Here is a 20398-nt window from a genome sequence, read left to right as displayed (position 1 = left end):
GGTCAATTTGTCCTTTCCCACCCAAACCACCCTCTCTCCTGGCACTTTCCCTTGCAACTGCAGGAAATGCTCCACTTGTCGCTTTACCTCCCCCTTGACTCCATTCAAGGACACAAGCAGCTCCTGCACCTCCTCCAGCCTCATCTATTGCATCCGCTGCTCTAGGTGTCAGATGCTCTACATCGGTGAAACCAAACGTAGGCTTGGCCATCGCTTCGCCCAATATCTTCGCTCTGTTCGCAGTAACCAACCTGATCTCCCAGTGGCTCAGCACTTCAACTCCCCCTCCCATTCCAAATGCAACCATTCTGTCCTGGGCCTCTTCCATGGCCAGAGTGAAACCACTGTAAATTGGAGGAGCAACACCTCATATTTCGCTTGGGCAGTTTACACCCCAGCGATATGAACATTGACCTCCAATTTCAGGTAGTCCCTGCTTTCTCCTCCGCTTCCCAGGTCTCCCTCAGCCCACTGTCTCCGCCTCTTCCTTTCTTCATCCCACCCCGCACCCTCACTTCAGTCTGAAGAAGGGTCTCGACCCAAAACGTCGCCTATTTCCTTCGCTCCATAGATGCTGCCTCACCCGCTGAGTTTCTCCAGCATTTTTGTCTACCCATTCACACCAGTTCTGTTATCCCACTTTCCTCACCCACTCCCTAAGCATTAGGGGCTATTTTACAGAGACAAGTTAACCTACAAAGCCAATGCGTCTTTGGGATGTGGGAGGAAACCCACATGCTTGCAGGGAGAATGTGCAAATTCAATACAGACAGTGCCCGAGAATAGGATCGAACACAGATCTGTGGCGTGTGAGGCAGCAAGTCCACCAGCTGTGCCACTATATTTTATTTTCCAACACACAAAAAATTATACGTTGATAGCTATGGTTTCTGAAAAAAAAAGAAACTATCCATTTTGAGTCTTAAATCTCTAAGTGACGCTATGTGCCCCTTTACAGTTCCTGTATGTTTTAATTCAGTTCAAGACTACGGGGCAGTACATTGGCCATAAAGCTGCTGCCTAAAATTGCCAGAGACCCGGAATTGATCCTGAATATGGGTGCTGTCTGTATGGAGTTTTGTTTTCTCGTTTATAACATTGTTTACAGAGTACTATGTTTACATATTCTGTTGTGCTGCTCCAAGTAAGGATTTCATTGTTCTAACTGGGACGTGAGAGAATAAAACACTCTTGACTCTTGAATTATGTTGCCAATGAGTTGGATAGAACTAGTGTACGGGTAAATTAAACTAAAAACACTAAAACCAGAGGAAATCTAAAGAAGGGTCGCTACCCGAAACATCACCCAATTTCCTCTATCCAAAGATGCTGGCTGCTCCATGGAGTTCCCCCGCACAATTAAAGCATGGAATAGTCTTCACCCTACCATAGGTACCCAACCAGACGCAACTTAATTTAAGGTAGCTCTTTTTTCCCAAGAACCCATTTTTGCTCAAGTCCAAGTAAAGAGTCAAGAGAGTTTTATTGTCATGTGTCCCAGATAGGACAATGAAATTCCTGCTTGCTGCAGCACAACAGAATATGTAAACATAATACAGAACAGGAGATAAAAGTTCAGTGTGTCTATATACCATAGCCCATATATATACACAATAAATAAACAGATAAAATGCAATGGGCTGTTATTTTTCAGAGTTTGGAGATTGGTTGTGGTGGGTCAATTCCAGTTTAAATTCCATTTCGAATATTTTTGGAGGACCAAGAAACCAAGAAGCAAGAGTTATTCCAGGGAGTTACTCCAGCTCCAGGGAGTGATTCTGCGTTGATTTTCAGCGGTCGCGGTGAGGCGGCGACCGGACAGCAATGGCGGCCAGATCTCCCACAATGCAAAGGGAGGGAGAAAGTGGCCGACACCGATCAGTTGCCGTGGCAGTGCGCATGTGCAGGGGGAGGATGTGCAGACCGTGGCAGTGCGCATGTATAAGGCGGCCTGCCATGCCAGCGGATGAGGAGTGAGCGGAGACACGGATACCGATGTTGGACGGAAATGGAGACGGAGAGTGACAGAGAGATAGAGAGTGGGCCCGCTCAGAATTAAACGATAGGTGTCCCGGGTGCTTGCCAAGCTGGGCAAAATGGCATGGCTTTCAGGTTGCCCGGCGGAACTGTAGGTTGCCATTGGCACCCGGGGAACCGCTAATTTCGAGCCCTGAAGTATTAAATCAAAGAGATCCCAAACTAGTTCACTGTAGAATCTGCTGACTAACCATCTTTAGGACTAATGACGATCTCACCCTTGATGCTATTTAGTAACTAGTTATGTATGCACTGATATCTGCTTGTTATTATTTTCTGTAACAACCTTTAAAAGTAAATGTGTCAAAGTTCTAAAATTACTGTACATTACATTTTTACTTATGTTAAGATCTTTGTTGCAGTCTCAAAAAAAAAGATTGGTCGGTTCTGCACGAAACCACATCAGATATTTAATTGTAAACCTCGTATCTTATCAGTAAATACTTATCCGACTTTAGCAAGATGCTTTTGCAGCCACTCCAAATAGTTTCACAAATGTCTTGTGATGCCTCCTTCAGAGAAACAATATATATTGGAGGTTACACAAAAAAAAGCTGGAGAAACTCAGCAGGTGCAGCAGCATCTATGGAGCGAAGGAAATAGGCAACGTTTCGGGCCGAAACCCTTCTTCAAACTGAAGAAGGGTTTCGGGCCGAAATGTTGCCTACCTTCGCTCCATGTAACCCGCTGAGTTTCTCCAGCTTTTTTTTGTGTAACCTTCGATTCTCCAGGATCTGCAGTTCCTTCTTAAACAATATATATTGGAACCTTGTTTGATTCCTTTGAAGGCCGATGCAGTGGTGCTGTTCAAAGGTAAACACTGCAACGTTATCCCATGGATAACGAGCATTGGTTATAGTCATTGCATTATTCCAATTTAATTTTCCTGCCTGATACAGCAACTGTCTTCCAGAAATGTTGCTGCATGTCTGTAGTTGTGAAATGTTTGGATGCAAAATATGGCACAGTTATGTATGTAGCATAATGTTGTTTCGTGTCAATATCTGGTAAAACTTTCCTTCATTTTGGCTATCTTATTTTTAACTTTATTCAAGGTTGATGAGAAAGGTCCGGTGTACTGGTATTTTGAGAGTATGATGACCTGTGCACGTGTTCGTATCTTCGAACGTAAAGATGCTGAAAGATCCGTAAACTGCACTTGCAGTCTAAAGCGCTGCTGTACACAGGTAATCTACAAAATTCTGTTTAATTTTCTCTATCGGTCTGTTTTGTAGCATGTGAGGAAATGACCAGACAAAGTTATACTGTTATTCTATGTAGGAAAGAACTGGTTTAAATCGAAGGTAGACACAACAGATGCTGGTTTAAATCGGAGGTAGACACAAAATGCTGGATTAACTCAGCAAGTCGGGTAGCATCTCTGGAGAGAAGGAATGGGTGACATTTTGGGTCGATACCCTTCTTCAGACTGATGTCGGGAGGGGGCAGGACAAAGACTTTCTTTCAAAAACCCTGGAGCGTATCGTTGCGTCGCAACTTCATTCCCACCTCCTTGCGTATAACCTACTTGAACCCCTCCAATCTGGCTTTCGCCCCCTTCATAGCACAGAAACTGCTCTCCTCAAAGTCCTCAACGACCTCCTCACCTCTGCTTACACTGGTTCCCTCAACATCCTCATCCTCCTCGACCTGAGCGCAGCCTTCGATACAGTGAACCATAACATCCTGCTCACCAGACTCAAAAGACCTCGGCATTGAAGGCTCTGCACTCAGCTGGCTCTGTTCCTACCTTTCCAACATCCCAATTCATCTCTCTCCACAACCACACCTCTGCTACAGCCACAGTCACTCAAGGCATTCCCCAAGGCTCCGTACTCGGCCCCCTCCTCTTCATCATCTACATCCTCCCCCTTGGTCAGATACTCCGCCACTTCAACCTGGACTTCCACTGTTTCGCAGATGACACCCAGATCTACCTCGGCACCAAATCCCCCCACCTCTCCCATATCAACTCCTGTTTGTCAGCTATAAAAACCTGGATGCAACATAATTTCCTCAAACTCAACAGTGATAAGACAGAATTCCTCCTCATAGGCTCCAAAGCCACACTCAGCAAAATCAATAACCCCACTCTCACCATCGACGGCACCATTGTCTCCCCATCTCCCCAGGCCCGCAACCTTGGCGTGATCTTTGATTCCACCCTCTCCCTTGAGCCTCACATCCGCCATGTCATTAAAACCTCCTTCTTTCATCTCCGCAACATCGCTAAAACTCAGACCCTCTCTCACACCTCCCGCTGCTGAAAGACTCATCCATGCCTTCATCTCCTCCCGACTGGACTACTGCAACTCACTTCTCCTTGGCATCAGCTCCACCTACATCAACCGACTCCAACCAGTCCAGAACGCAGCCGCCCGACTCATCATCCACACCAAATCCTGGCATCACATCACTCCAGTCCTCAAACAACTTCACTGGCTTCCCATCTCCCACCGGATCAACTACAAAATCCTGATCCTCACCTACAAAGCCCTCCACCATCTGACCCCCCCCCCCCCTATCTCACTGACCTCCTCTCCACCTACCAACCCTCACGGTCCCTCAGATCCACATCAGCCCGTCTCCTCTCCATCCACAAGTCCAACCTCCGCAGTTTTGGGGACGGATCCTTCTCCAGGGCAGCTCCCAGGCTCTGGATCTCCCTCCCCCAACTGATCCGCAATTCCGTGTCCCTCACCATCTTCCAGTCCCGCCTCAAGACCCATCTCTTCACCTCTGCCTACCCTTAGCCCCACGTCCCCCTCCCTTTTCATCTGTGCATTAATTGTGTTTTGTATTAAATTCTGTCTTTACTTTGTGTATTAGTCATGTCTCTACTATTTATTTCATTCCCCTTATATGTTTTTCATCTACCTGCTAAATTTTTGTAAGGTGTCCTTGAGACTCTTGAAAGGCGCCCATAAATAAAACGTATTATTATTATTATTATTATTATTAAAGATAGAATGTAGTTGGAGACAGTAAGAGTGATGGGAGAACTGGGAAGGGGGATGGAGAGAGAGAGCAAGGGCTATGTGAAGTTAGAGAAGTCAATGTTCATACCGCTAGGGTATAAACTACCCAAGCGAATTATGAGGTGCTGTTCCACCAATTGCGCTGGTAATGGAGGAGGCCCAGGGCAGAAAGGTCAGATTAGGAATGGGAGGGGGAGTTGAGGGAGAGATTAGGTAGATTAAGACGGACTGAGTGGAGGTGTTCAGCGAAACGATCGCCGAGCCTGCGCTTGGTCTCGCCGATGTAGAAAATCTCCCTTCCCAGTTCTCCCACTAGTCTTACTTACATAGAAAATAGGTGCAGGAGTAGGCCATTCGGCCCTTCGAGCCTGCACCGCCATTCAATATGATCATGGCTGATCATCCAACTCAGTATCCCGTACCTGCCTTCTTTCCATACCCCCTGATCCCTTTAGCCACAAGGGCCACATCTAACTCCCTCTTAAATATAGCCAATGAACTGGCCTGAACTACCCTCTGTGGCAGAGAGTTCCAGAGATTCACCACTCTCTGTGTGAAAAATGTTTTTCTCATCTTGGTCTTAAAGGATTTCCCCCTTATCCTTAAGCTGTGACCCCTTAGTGTCTCCAACTACATTCTATCTTTGTCCCTCCCCCTCCCCTGACATCGGTCTGAAGAAGGGTCTCGACCTGAAACTTCACCCATTCATTCTCTCCAGAGATGCTGCCTGACTCTCTGAGTTACTCCAGCATTTTGTGTCTCTCGTACTGTTATTCTAGCAGTTTATCAGTTATCACGGTTATTAAGTCGCTGTTCAGCGGTTTCGTATAATTTAAACTAATGGTCTTTTGCTATAGTGAGGGAGTCTCACCATCTGAAGTTGCTGTTTTGTGAAGAGATATTAAAATCAATTCCTACTTGGTATGTTGGACGATTAATATATGCCACAGCAAAGAAGTAGTCACTACGTCTTAGCTATTGCTTGCCTGTCTATCAACACTCAATAAAATGGAGTAGAGTTTAGAACGATCTTGCAACTTGCAAATTAAAAATGGACTACATTTTGTAAGTACAACGGTGATTATAATAAAAAGTACTTTTATTTATGACTTCAATTCAGGTTCAGTTTAGTTTATTGGCACGTGTACCACTGAGGTACAGTGAAAAGCTTTTGTTGCATGCTAACCAGTCTGCAGAATGATGATACATGATTACAATTGATCCATTTGCTGTGTATAGATACATAATAAGAGATTTTACTTCGGAGTCACGTGAGTGACTACGTGAAGAAGGGCCGTCCGTCTGCGTGCGTGACATAACGTCTGAACGCAACGCGCACGACGGACTGGCAGAGGCACTGCATCCTCCCAGCCATCGGGATGGGCAGGTAAGGAAAGTTGAACTACTGACCTGCGTTCTTTCGGGCTTGAAGCATTTTGTAGTTTCAGAGCCCAGATGTCAAGGAGACGGTCCGCGGGGAAGTCGGCTGCCGAAGACCGCAACATTCCCAGTAGCGGGCGACGGTCTTGTTCCCGACATTACCGCCGGCAGCAGAACCGGCAAGAGAAGACTTGGTGCAGGAGGAGGAGCTCCGTGGTGGTCCTGCGGGACGTAAAAACCACCCGCAAGTCTGACAAACCCGTTGACTCAGATGAGTCCGGGGAAGAGGGATACCCTCCCTCAACGGAGAGAGTCTGAGGACGACTCTCCGACATGGAGCAACTTATGGAGAAGTTGCTCCAACAATGATCTGCTCCGAAGGAGGGAGCAATATCAGCACGGACCTCTACAGCAGGCCATGCCAGCAGCCTCACACATGGGGAAAACAAAACGGGCCAGGGGTACCTAGGCAAACCCAATTGGAGGGTTAGCCACTGTTTGATCTCTCGCTCTGAGGAAGGGAGCGTAAGGAGAAAGCCCGCAAACAAGTCGGGCCAGGAGGATCCGGTGGGCGGCGCGACTCTGGTCAGCAGCGGCCTCCGCAGTCTGTCCGCGTTTTATTATTTTCTGTCTGTGTTTTTATGTAGTTTTTGTTATTTTTTGTTGGGGGGTGTGTGTGTGGGGTGGGAGAGGGGGGGGGAAACTTTTTAAATCTCTCCCTGCACGGGAGACCCGGCTTTTTCTCGTCGGGTTTCCGTTGTCGTTGGGGACGCAACGAAGAGCGGCCTCCAACAGGAAGAGACCGGGGACTCTGGTGCTACGACTCACCGTCACCGTCGCGGGGCTGGCCGAGTCCGGAGCGGGTGGAGCGGTCCGACCGGAGAGTCGGAGGCTCCAACGGCAGGTCTGTGGACGGCGGCACTGGGAGCCCGCGGGTCCCTGGAGGGAGACCGCTTTTCAGGGCTCTCGCAACGGCGACTTCCCCCGCCCGAGTTGCGGGGTTGAAGAGCTCCTAGAGCGGGGCCTACATCACTGCCCCGCGCAGCTTGGAATGGCCGCGGGACTCTGCGAGCGCACGCCGGGGGCTCTAACACCAAGACCCGGTGTGCGACCTCGCACCACCCGGCGTGGCTTTAATGGCCGCGGGACAATCGCCATCGCCAGCCGGGGGCTTTGACTTTGACTCTGACATGGGGGGGGGGGGGGGGGGGGGGTGGAGAGTGCAGTGGAGAGATAAGGTTATTTGGCCTTCCATCACAGCGATGTGATGGATGTTTATGTAAATTGTGTTGTGTCTTGGGTCTATGTGTTCGTAATGTATGGCTGCAGAAACGGCATTTCGTTTGGACCTCAAGGGGTCCAAATGACAATTAAATGTATCTTGTATCTTGTATCCCGGATGGAGAGGATAACCTCCTTCATGGGTAACGTGTTTAAATGTTCAAAACCCACATGGAGCACCTGATGGAGAGGTGCTCCACAATGATATACTCCAAAGTAGGGAGCTATCAGCCCGGGTATTATGGAGAACCCGCAGGCAGCGGCACCTGTTTCAGGGCTGCCTACAAATCTCTCTCAGTGGAGGGGAGTGCGAGTGATCAGTAGGTAACTGATCTTGAATTTAAAGTATGAACATACTGAAGCACATGCATATTTCCTCAAGAGCCAGCAGTTGGCAGAATATCGACACGCTACAAGTGCCGGCAAGGGAACAGCACTATCAGGGTGACTTTTGAGAAACCAGCAGCCGAATCCTCTCTTCAGGTAAGACCAGAAGGAAGCAAAAGCTGTCGGACCAATCAAGGTACCAACGACAAGCAAAACTTCATCAATAGGCGACAACACACCCCACACCTCCATAGGGGGTAAGCGGTTCACTGAAGCCGGTGGTAGCTTGAAAGCTGGGCACGGAAATATAATCAGAGTCGTCTTTCAAGGCAGACTCAGAATTATGGCCAGAATTGTCCTACAAGGCAGGCTCAGTATGATGAGGTTTTTCAGACCAAGACCCAAGCAGAGGTCAGGAGAAACATGGAATCCACACTCCCTACCAGTCCTACTCCCAATCAAGGAGAGAAAAGGAACCCGCATCAGGGGCCTTTGGGCTTACCACAAGACCACCGGTAGCCATGGAGGTAGGTGGGTCTGGGTTTACTGAAACAAGAGATTGTGGACCAGTTACATGTTGGTAATTTTTACTCTTGTGTTTTTGTTCAAAATGACAATAACATGAATTTCAGATCTGGTTTTAAAAAACAGATAATAACATGTGATTATTTTTACTGCACAACATACATAGGTTCCAAGCAGACTTGGAACTCGTACCGGAGTTGTCTTCGAGGCAGGCCCAGTATTTTGGGCAGGATTGCCTTCCAGGACAGGTGACAGATGGAGGATGTCACTTCATCCAGGTTTAACTCGTATGTGCAGTACAGACTTTCAGAACAGTAAATATTTGTCAACTGTTTTATAGGAGCTTCCTATAAAATGGTCACATGGCATGCATCGACCTCAAAGATGCATACTATTCGGTGTCTAATCACTAAGAGCAGGAGACATTTGAAATTTAACTGGATGGCATGGCTCTGCCAAATGGGTTGACATCAGCTCCTAGACTATTGACTAAACTACGGAAACCAATTCTCAGAACCACATAGTAATGGCATATTTGGAGGACATTTTCATTTTGGAGTCACCAAGAATTGGCAGAAGCATCAGTCAAAGCAAGCCAAAGCCCTGTTTGAAAGACTTGGTTACCTCATTCATTCAGTTAAATCAAAATTGACACCTACAAGGGTAATTGATTACCTAGGATTTACTATCAAACACAGTAAATATGTTGGTGACTTTGCCTAGGGGCAAACAACAAGATTTAAGTAAGCTTGCTATGACCTGATAGTCAAATACTAGCCATGTATCAGGCAAACAGCGAGTGTAATTGGCAAATAGTAGCTGCATTTCCAGCAGTACGTCACGGGCCTTTGCATTACCAGAATTTACAGTGAGCAAAGGAATGAACACTCAGATTCCATGCAGGCCAAATTGGCAAAATTATGGATTGCCAGCAGAGGCCATTGTTGAATAACTATGGTGGATAACGAACGTGAGACAGCTCAAGGGAAATCTTGCTCGAAAGCCATTGGTGGTCCTTCAGACCAATGCAAGCGGCTAAGGATGGGGAGCCACAAACACAGTCTAGAGCTGTGGGGGCAAATGGAATGAGCAGGAGTCTGTAATTCCCCAACACATGGAATCAATTACCTAGAATTGTTGGGGGCACAATATGGACTCGTGGTTTTCTGTAGCAACATGCAACCTGTGCTTGTTCAAATTCAGATTGATAACACCACAGCTGTGGCATATATCAATCACAACGGTGGTGTAAAATCTATCCTGCGACAGATTGTCGAACCTCATTTGGCACTGGTGTATCGAGAGGAATATTTGGGTTACAGCGGTCTATCTACGAGGTAGAGATAATAGCGTGACGGTTGCTGGATCACGAATGTTTAATAACCACACAGAATGGATGTTGAATCGGGCAGTATTTAACGAAATAACTACACGATTTGGCATACCTGGTATTGATCTGTTTGCATCTAGACTAAACCATCAGTTACCCACATATGTGTCCTGCGAGCTGAATCCAGGAGCAAAGGCAGTGGATGCTTTGTCCCTCAATTGGGGAGGAATGTTTATGTATGCTCTCCGGCAATTTGTCTCACAAACCGATGCTTCACCAAAATCAAGCAAGACTAAGCCACAGGCATATTGCTAGTGCCAGATTGGCCTACTCAAGCCTGGTTCCCAAACAAATTTGGGAATTATAGTCCAGCCAGTTATGGCTGTACCCAAGAGCAGGGACCTCCTAGTGAACCCAGTTACAGAGTGCAATCATCCACTACATGTACGTATTAACTTGTTGGTCTGCAGATTCTGAGGAGGCCATTTCAAGGCATAGGACTGTCCGAACAAATACAACACAGTTCGGATAACGGATGTCTTGGATTTCCTATCAACTCTGTACTATAACTATAAACAAAGTTATAGTGCAATCTATAGTGCCAGAGGCGCACTCTCCTCTTATCTGATGCTGGAAGCAGGGCACGGGTCGATAGGAACACACCCCTTTACAATAAAATTCATGAAGGGAATTTACAATTTAATACCTCCAAGGCCATGGTACATGGACACATGGGATGTGAGCGTGGTACTAACCCTACTTTGACAGTGGGGACTACCTATAACTAACTTTGAAGGTGGTATGCTGACAAAGAGTCCAGACACTGCAAAAGCTACGGTTGGACTACATGACCACCAATATGAGCAACATAACATTCGTAATCAGGAACCTGATAAAACAGAGCATGCCAGGAATGCCAGGGATGAAGATCCAGTTCTTGGCATATCCAGAGGACCAAAGGTTGTGTGTGTGGTAACATACTAACACCACTATCTGAGAGTTACGGAGATCCTCAGAGGCTCAGAACAATCGGTCCTCATCAGCCATAAAAAACCACACCAGAAGGTGTCAACTCAAACCTTCTCCAATTGAATTGAATTGAATTCCTTTATTGTCATTCAGACCTTACGGTCTGAACGAAATTTCGTGCCTGCAGTCATACATACAATAATACAATAATAAACAACAATAAACACAAATTAACATCCACCACAGTGAGTCTCCAAACACCTCCTCACTGTGGTGGAGGTAAAAATCTTAGGGCTGCAGTCTCTTCCCTCCTCTTCTCCCTCTGCGCTGAGGCGATTCCCCACCAGGCGATGGTACAAACAGTCCCGCGGCTCACCGAACCTTCGCGAACGGATGGTCCAAGGAGGTAATGGCGGTAGCAGGAGTGAACATTTATATCATTAAATCTCACTCCACCAGGGCTGCATCTATGTCGGCAGCAAGAGCTATGCACGTGCCCCTTGACGACATCCTAGTGGCTGCAGGATGGACAAATGAAATAACGGTTCTGTCCCCTAGTTTCCCCCCAAGGTTGGGAGGGGTAATAATTTTATTTTAATGTTTCTTTCATTTAAAGCATCAGTGTCTTTACTTAACTACGTAATGTCTGAATGCTTTAATGATTACCCTCATCCATGGTCAATCCATTCAGTGTGTGACGCCTGGATTCATAACCAGCATAAAATCACAGAGCTTTGAAATCTTCACGTAGTCACTCACGTGACTTTGAAGTAAAATAGTAAGATTAAACGAGAATTTACCAGTTTGAAGTTTGATCTTGATTTTATGAGGAGTTACGATGAGCGATTACGTGCCCACCGCTCCCACCCTCATACTATCAAGGTCATATGGAAGTTCTAGTTTCTTCACAATCTTACTATTCTCAGGTCTTTTTATCTGTAATTTAACACCGCTGCTTTGAAGATTGACGCGCACGCAGACGGACGGCCCTTCTTCACGTAATCGCTCATCGTAACTCCTCATAAAATCAAGATCAAACTTCAAACTGGTAAGTTCTCGTTTAATCTTACTGATAATGTTTAGTGCAAGGTAAAGCCAGCAAAGTCCGATCATACATAGTCCGATGGTCACCAAAGAGTAGTAGTTCAGCACTGCTCTCTGGTTGTGGTAGGATGGTTCAGTTGCCTGATTGTTTTTATCATCTGGAGGTGTGCGTTTTCACACTTCTATACCTTTTGCCTGATAGGAGGGCAGAGAAGAGGGAGGGCCAGGGTGTGACGTCCTTGATTATGCTGCAGGCCTTGCCGAGGCAGCGTGAGGTTTAAATGGAGTCCATAGAAGGGAGGTTGGTTTGTGTGATGGTCTGGGCTGCATCCACAATTCGCTGCAATTTCTTGCGATCTTGGATAGAGCTGTTCCTAAACCAAGCTATGATGCATCCTGATAAAATGCTTTCTATGGTGCATCTGTAGAAGGATGCACTTTCTAAGATGTAGACATTGCTGACAAAACCAGCTGTTACTCTGTGTTCCTGAACACGGGAGCCAGTTAAGAATAGACTACATTGGAACCCTGGACTTGCATATTGGTAAGATTTACCATTAATTAGATGCACTTTAACAACAGTCTTATTTGTAAGGCTTCTAATACAGGTGCACAACCTTTTATCCGGTGTTCCAGAAACCGAAAAGCTCCGAAAACCGGCCATTTTTTCCAGATGTCGTCTGCGCACCAAAGCTCGCGTTTGGCGCCAAACTTGACCCAAAACGACCCACGGTCAACCCAGGTCTGTACTACTGTAGCGGCTGCCTCCTCCCCGGAGACTGGGAGACGCTTAAACATCTGTAAATCATTGCTTAAATGTTAGTCAGTTAGTTTGGAGGGCTTTTATGTGAAGGGGGGGTGAAGGGGTAAACTTTAATTCTTAGTCCCCTACCTGGTCAGAGAGGCGGGGAGCGGTCAATGCCTTATCGGGTTGCCGTGCAGTAAGCTCCGCAGCGCTGTGGCCGGTGGGGCAGCGGGCGGCGCCGGTTGTAGCTCCGACCCCGGCAACTCTACCCCTGGCTGCGAGGCGCTCCAAATCCAGCGCGGCCCGCGGCCGGACGCCACAGCTCCGCGAATGTCGGGAGTCGGCGGCGTCGCAGCGCTGGGATACCAGCGGGGAGCGGGCAATGCCTTACCGGGTCGCCGTGCGGCAAGCTCCGGAGCGCTGTGGCCGCCGACTCCCAACATTGGCGGAGCGTCGCTGGATTTGGAGCCGCGCAGCCAGGGGTAGAGTTGCTGGGGTCGGAGCTCCAACCGGCGCCGTCCGCGGCCGGACGGAGCCCCCAGCTGCGCGGCTCCAAATCCAGCGATGCTCCGCGAATGTTGGGTCGGCGGCCACAGCGCTCCGGAGCTTGCCGCACGGCGACCCGGTAAGGCATTGCCCGCTCCCCGCTGGTATCCCAGCACTGCGACGCCGCCGACTCCCGACATTCCCGGAGCTGGGGCGTCCGGCCGCGGGCCGCGCTGGATTTGGAGCGCCTCGCAGCCAGGGGTAGAGTTGCCGGGGTCGGAGCTACAACCGGCGCCGCCCGCGGCCGGACGGAGCCCCCAGCTCCGCGAGGTTGGGAGTCGCCGACCAGGTAGGGGACTAAGAATTAAAGTTTCCCCCTTCACCCTACTCCACCACCACCACCACATAAAATCCCTCCAAACTAACTGACTAACATTTATGCAATGATTCTCCCGGTCTCCGAGGAGGAGGCAGCTGCTCCAGACTTTTCAAGCCGCCCGCGCTACCTACCTAATCTACGCTAAAAATCTTCCATTCTGAAATCCGAAAATGTCCGAAATCCGACAAGTGTCTGGTCCCAAGGCTTTCGGATAAAAGGTTGTGCACCTGTACTGAAAAAAGCTTTTTTTAACCTATATTTCATTACTTGAATTAAAATTTGAATATTGTTATGGTGAGATTCAAACTTGTTTCTTCACCTGTGGACCAAGACTCTGGACACTACCAAGAAACCTAACCTGGTAATTGGTTATAAAATATATTTTGATTGTCCTGTGATTGAGAATGGCACTATAAAGAAAAGGCATGTTTTTATGGATTTAAATTGGAAAAACTACTTTTGAACAGTTTTAAAGTAGGAAAAGGTACAACAAAGTCATTTTCATTTAGCTCTGCAAAACTTCACAAACCTCATTGAAATATTGGCCTGATAATCTATTTTGAGTATTCCGAAGAAAGGTCTCGACCTGAAACTTCACCCATTCCTTCTCTCCAGAGATGCTGCCTGTCCCACAGAGGTACTCCGGCATTTTGTGTCTATCTTCAATGAAAACCAGTATCTGCAGTTTCTACATATTTTGGGTACTTGTTGACTGGGTTACAAAGGAGAACTTGAGGACAATGTTTGATGGGCTCTTCTATAGATAACTTTGAAAGATTTAATATAATGTAAAATATAGTGGAATTGCTTATCATTGCAGTAGAAATTTTGCTCGATCATTAGTCTGGGGTTTGTAGGTATAACTTCCTGATGGTGTGCCTGCGAACCCAATATTGATAATATGTCAGAAGAATTGCAATGTTTGGCTACATAAATTAGGTATGTTACAAAGCTTACCTTCAGCGGCGCTGCAGTTCTGCCACTGGCCGTGTGCGCGAGTTTGGCGCCTTTGTAGGGGGGGGGGGGGCGGGGTTAAAATGCGTTTTTTTCTCCTACCTGTCCTGGATAAATTTTCTCGGAGTGCAAGGTTTTGCTGAAGAATTGTTCCGACGGCCTTTCTGTGAATTTTTTTTTTTTTTTAAATCGCCTGACAATTTCAGCACTGGAGTAATTTAAAAATCAGCTTCTAAAGCCGACAACAGGGGGCGGATTTCACGAACGGGACAGGTAAAGGAAAGCCGTTTATTTTACATATAAACGTGCTTCTTAGGATGCCTTTAATCCACATTTTACGTTGTGAAACGGTGATTTAGGACCCATACGAACTGGCAGTATTTTTCCTGCCGATATGGGGTTTAAATTCACTCAACCGTTTCCAAACGATTGCGTTCCTCAAAAACCCACTCGCAAGATGATTTAAATGGCCATTAATTTATGGGAATTAAACACTAAATTCCTTCCATTTGGCCTATACATCCATGAGAATGAGATTTAAAAATCATGTTATATTGTGAATTCTTGTGAATATTATTTGGACACTTAGGCTATTTAAAAATGTTAATCTTTTCTTAAGAAATTAATAGATGTTTAGATCTAGTAATTGAATTTTGTAATTAGCTACAATTGGGTAACTAACTAATTATATGCTTTAATTTCAGGTCATCCAAGTAAGATTGTTTCATATTTGTTTCAGAATGCTTCAATCTATAAAAACTGAAAATTTCTTTGTTCTCTTAATTTTTAAGAAAGTTATGGGCTTTTGACTGTCCTTGATCACAGCTTTTGTGTTAAGTCAATGGAAAAGCAATAGGGAACAAGATGCTAATTTCCGAGTATGAAAATGGCCATATCTTTTTTAATACTGAAGATATGAATGTGAATTAGGTGTCAAATTAAACTTCTTTTTATGCTTTATCTGATGGGATAAATTGTAGACTTGATTTTTTAAATCTCATAATTTTGTAACGTTGCTACATAAAGATGTGCAGTTTTCAAAAAGATGTAAAAGGAGTTAAAATAACTATCAGAAGCAAGGTTGAATCTTATTTGCACTTTTTAATGATACCATTTTTCACAGATTTAGAAATCCCTATTGAAGAAACTCTTGAAGAGTAGAATTATTTGTCTTTTTTGCTCTCTTTACAGGAAAACAGCAAGGGAAACAACAGTGGAACAGTTACAGCATGCAGGTTGAACAGGTGTAGGAACTCCACTACTGTAGAAGGTAAAAATATGTCATGTAAATTAACGTCGCAATATTGGTACATATCTTGTACATCATTAGGTTGTTCCATGTCATTTGGGACTTACAGGCTTTTCGTGGCGCTTACAGGCTTTTCGTATCATAAATTTGGCAAGCAAGGTTAAGCACCCATTTTCTTATCAACTAGTCAACTCCCACAACTCAGTAGAATTTCCACTGCAAATCCGAGCTCCTCCTCTGACCTTGCAGGCCATCAATGTAAATGGTGCCAACCTAAGTCCGCTGAATTTGACAATTAAATAGTGGGAGGTGCATTGTACTTTAGGCCGGCAACCCTACACTGTTCTAGGACATTATAAGCGTGCTACGGACGCTGTTAAATAAGATGCACCAGTTCCTTCAAATGATTCAGTAGATGGACGTTAAAGATAATATGCTGTAAATTGGAATGTTACCACTGTAAATGGCCAACCCTCCCTTTCATCCAACGCATCATATTTAATGAGTCATTTTTCTGATCAGAATTTGTGGAATTGGGTGGTTGGGTTCAAAGTTATTCATATTATGTTCTGTGAGATATACATTTCTAACTACCGAAAGATGCCTGTTGATGAGAATGCAGTCATGGATCAACCAGCCACAGTGACTTTGTAGCCAGCATAGTGTACTCTTTAATGTATAGTCGGTTTAGAAGTACAGACAGTCCCCAGGTATGAATGGTTTCCATTTTTACAAAGTCAATTTTTTCTACAAGTCAGGAAATGTGTAAAAATCACTCGCTATTATAACCATATCTCCATGGTATTGGCTTGAATGGTAGCAAAAGCTCCTAACACTGATTGAGGAAAAAATACAAATAATGGAAGTGCAGAGGGAGGAAACTAGGTCTACCATTCATACCAACCCCTCCCTGCAATGATCAGAGGTAACCAGCTGCTATACAATAACTACTATCACACAGTGCCAAAGAAAAACAAGGTAGCGAGCGTTAATGACTGTTGTCCACCATTACAAAATATGTAGAGGCTGGTCATGGTGCAGATCAACTCCAGCATACCAGACAACTTTGATCCACTGCAATCTACCCGCTGCTGGAACAGGTCCATGGCAGACATCATCTCCCTGGTCTTGCAGTCATACCTCAAATATCTGGATAACAGGAACACCCATGTCATATTCCCATTTATTGACTGTAGCTCTGCCTCGAACAGTATCATCCCAAATAAATTCCTCTCCAAACATCTGGACCTAAATCTCAGGATCTCCCTCTACAATTAGATCCTTGACTTCTGACTCATAAGTTGCAATCAGCAAGGGTAGACAATAAACCATCCTCCATGGTAATTCTCAACACTGGTGACCCATAAGGCTGCGTTCTCAGCTCCTTACTATTACTGGATACACTCACAATGGTGCAACCTAATTTTGCTTTAATTGCATTTACAAGTTTGCAGATGACACCATCACAGTGGACCTGATTTCAAACAATGATGAGATGGGGCACAGGAAGGAGATAGTTTCTCCCTCAAGGTCAGCAGAATGAAGGATCTGCTCATCAACTTCAGGAAGTGGAGAGGAGAGCATGCCCAGTACTGAGGTTGAGTTGGTCAGGAGCTTCTTCCCTGCTGTTATCAGATTCTTGAATGATCCTTTTGATAGGTTAGGATGAATTTCCTGATCTTACAATCTACCAAGTTGCCATCCTTGCACTTTTTTTTATCTGCACTTTCTCTTTACCGACAATATTACATTCTGCGCTCTGTTTATTTTCTCTTGCACTAACTGATGAACTGTTATGATTATGTTATGATTTGCCAGGAGAGTATGCAAAACATCATTTTTCACTGTGTTTCGGTACATGTGATATTAATAAACCAATACTAATATTTCATATTATGTGGACATTATAATTTAATGCTGTTACAGGAGTTTGTTCAAATTTAGAGGTATCCACAAGTCAGTTGTCCACAACTTGGGGATGGCCTGTAATGGGAACATTTTCACATGCAGAAGACTTTCTGTTATAACTTTGTGACACTGGAGCTAATCGTCCAAGAATTTTAGATATTCTAACCATTTTTAGATGGATGATAATGTTTGTGAAAATAGTGCCCAAGAACTGCATTTGAGTAACAAAGTCAGTGTTTCAAATTGGTGACTTTTTAAATCAGAACATTTACAGCATTTAAGAATTGATTAAAAGAGCTGTATTCAAGACTTTGTTATGAACACTTATTTAGCTGATCAGAATACACCATACAATAGTTGAAATGTTCAGTTAATGCTCTGCGACAAAATAACTGCAGACACTTCCCTACGTCCCAGTTGGTTTACACCCTTTTCACCCGCCCCCATCCTCATCCTCCAATATTCCCTCCCCTGGATTCACATTTCATAACTAATTTCCTTATCTCCTGCACTTTGTATTTTCATCTCTGGCTTTTGTCCATTCATTTGCCTATCAAAAAACACTCTCTCCTATATCCACATATCACCCAGGTATTGTCCCTCAACCCTCCCCGTCAATCAGTCTGAAGGAGGGTACTGACCGTAACATTACCATTCCATGTTCTCCAGAGATGCTACCTGACCCGCTGAGTTACTTCAGTGCATTTTTATTCTTTTATTTTGTAAACCGTCATCTGCAGTTCTTTGTGTCTACAGGTATATAAAAGCTACTTGGATGCCTGCGGAATTATTACTTTGTGAATTCACTACTGAAATACAAATGATGAAAACTATATTTCTGATCACTTTTTTTGCTTTGTTCCTACCATTTCCCATTTAAATCTTCCAAATATAAAGTATATTTTGGTTTCCACTGATAAAATATATTAAATTTCTTATTAATTTATTCCATCATGACACTGATTTCCACAAGCAATTTTTCAGCAGATGTGAATTAAGGTATTTTAGGGTGACCAGCATATATTTGTGGCTAGATTGGGATCAGAGCCAGCATCAAGAGGGGTGTGTATATGTGTGTCTGTTGAGCGTTGAGAATCTGTTGGGTGCAAATGAAGATTGGGACCTAAGGCTAATATGATGATACGGGAATGGGGTTGAGAATGGCAATAGTATTGGGGGGGAGGGCAGTGACGGCATGGGATGATAGTGGATGTATAGGCCAGCATAAATGTAAAATTTTACTTGCTTATCATCCACTGCAGTAGTAATACAGAATTGCACCTGGACACATTCTTCAGGCTCCACAACAATGTGGTAATAGGTATATTGTAGGAATGTTGTCACCTTGTGTGGCTAGAATCCCCAAAACAGTTCTTCTTCAGGAAGCGTCTCACTGAATTGTTGTTGTGGTGATGCAAATTGACTTGGTAATTACCTTGCGTTGTATGGGGAAAAATCAATTTTCAGCTCGCAATGCTGAATAAAATGCTACGCAATCAAATTGCGAGGCATTAAAGTGTTCACAAAAAAGCACTTTTTTTTCAACACCCTTAATAATACATGGTGAAGCATTTTGCTAACTCATTCAAAATTGGATGTATATAATTTATTTTCAGTTTCAGATTCAGATTTATTGTCACATGCACCAATTAAGGTACAGTGATATTTGAATTACCATGCAGCCATACAATTAAAAGAAAACAATACAATTAAAAAGAACGATATAATTTAACATAAACATCCACTGTGATGGAAGTCAATAAAGTTCAGTCCGTCTTCCTCCTTTTGTTCACCCGTGTTTGAGGCCTTGACCCTCCGTAGTCGCTGCTATGGACGGCCCGATGTACAAGTCCTCTCGTCGGGATGATCGAAGCTCCGACGTCGGGACAGATGGAACACACTCCATGGCTCGAAGTGCCCGAATCGGCCACTTTCTTACCGGAGGCCGCAGCTTCTCAATGTTATAGGCCGCAGGCAGGCCAGCGGTCAGAGCTCTTCTCCGGCGATCCCTGGCTGAGGGATGGTGAAGTCTGCTCCACGCCTGCTGCTGGAAGCTCCGCAAGCCCACAGCTTCACGTTGTTGAAGTCAGCAGGCCGGCGGTTGGGCTCATTCTTCTGGCTCCGCGGTGTTAAAGTCCATGCCGCGCCTGCTGCTGAAGCTCTGGGCCGGTCTCCAGGAAAGGCCACTCCAATCCACGTTGTTAGGCCGCGAGGGAGGGCGAAAAGAATCGGAGAAAAGTTGCATCGTGGTAAGTGACTCCCCACCACCCCACATAAAAACATACCGAGAGACATTAACACATACATTTAGACATACTAAAAAAATAAAAGTAAAAATGACAGACACTAGCATCGCTGCCAAGTAGTACAGATTTTCCGCATTTCTTACGGAAATGCGATTAGAATGCAGAAATACGATTTTGCGTAGTTAAATACGGATTTTTTTCAAAAACGACCATCGATAATCGTAACGAGTCACTGCCATCGCTTTGGAATTTGACATTTTTAAAAAGCTCAGGTTTAATGAGTACTGCAGAAAGATTGGAATCGTTATCACTTGAATCTTCTGAGATGAAAACAATGTGTTAACGACCACTGTTAGTGCTTGTTAACTGCCAGTAGTTAACAAGTAGTTATACAATGCGTCACCAATGCACCGATATACATTCCTCAGTAAATATAATTGTGTTTTGAACTTCAAGTATTACTGACGCCACGTTCCTTTGAATAAAATGCTCAGTTTATCTTCTAATGCAGTAATTGTTCCGAGCGTCAAATCCCTTCAGCTGTACCTGCAACTGAAGCT

At 45.0% G+C, this 20398-nt stretch overlaps 1 protein-coding gene across 7 annotated transcripts in view; it reads left to right on the top strand.

The window, feature by feature from the left end:
- mgaa (MAX dimerization protein MGA a) overlaps positions 1 to 20398 on the top strand; it is a 114756-nt gene that overhangs the window by 49061 nt on the left and 45297 nt on the right. For all 7 annotated transcript variants that reach the window (XM_055640990.1, XM_055640991.1, XM_055640989.1 and 4 more), the window contains exons 11-12: positions 3093 to 3224; positions 15627 to 15705. In XM_055640990.1, the coding sequence (XP_055496965.1) occupies positions 3093 to 3224; positions 15627 to 15705 (211 nt within the window). The remainder of the gene's footprint in view (positions 1 to 3092; positions 3225 to 15626; positions 15706 to 20398) is intronic.

The sequence above is a fragment of the Leucoraja erinacea genome, chromosome 9 (genome assembly GCF_028641065.1).
Source record: "Leucoraja erinacea ecotype New England chromosome 9, Leri_hhj_1, whole genome shotgun sequence".
Classification (NCBI taxonomy): domain Eukaryota; kingdom Metazoa; phylum Chordata; class Chondrichthyes; order Rajiformes; family Rajidae; genus Leucoraja; species Leucoraja erinaceus.
Note: the sequence above shows the minus strand (reverse complement) of the source record. Positions and strands in the feature narration are given on the sequence as shown.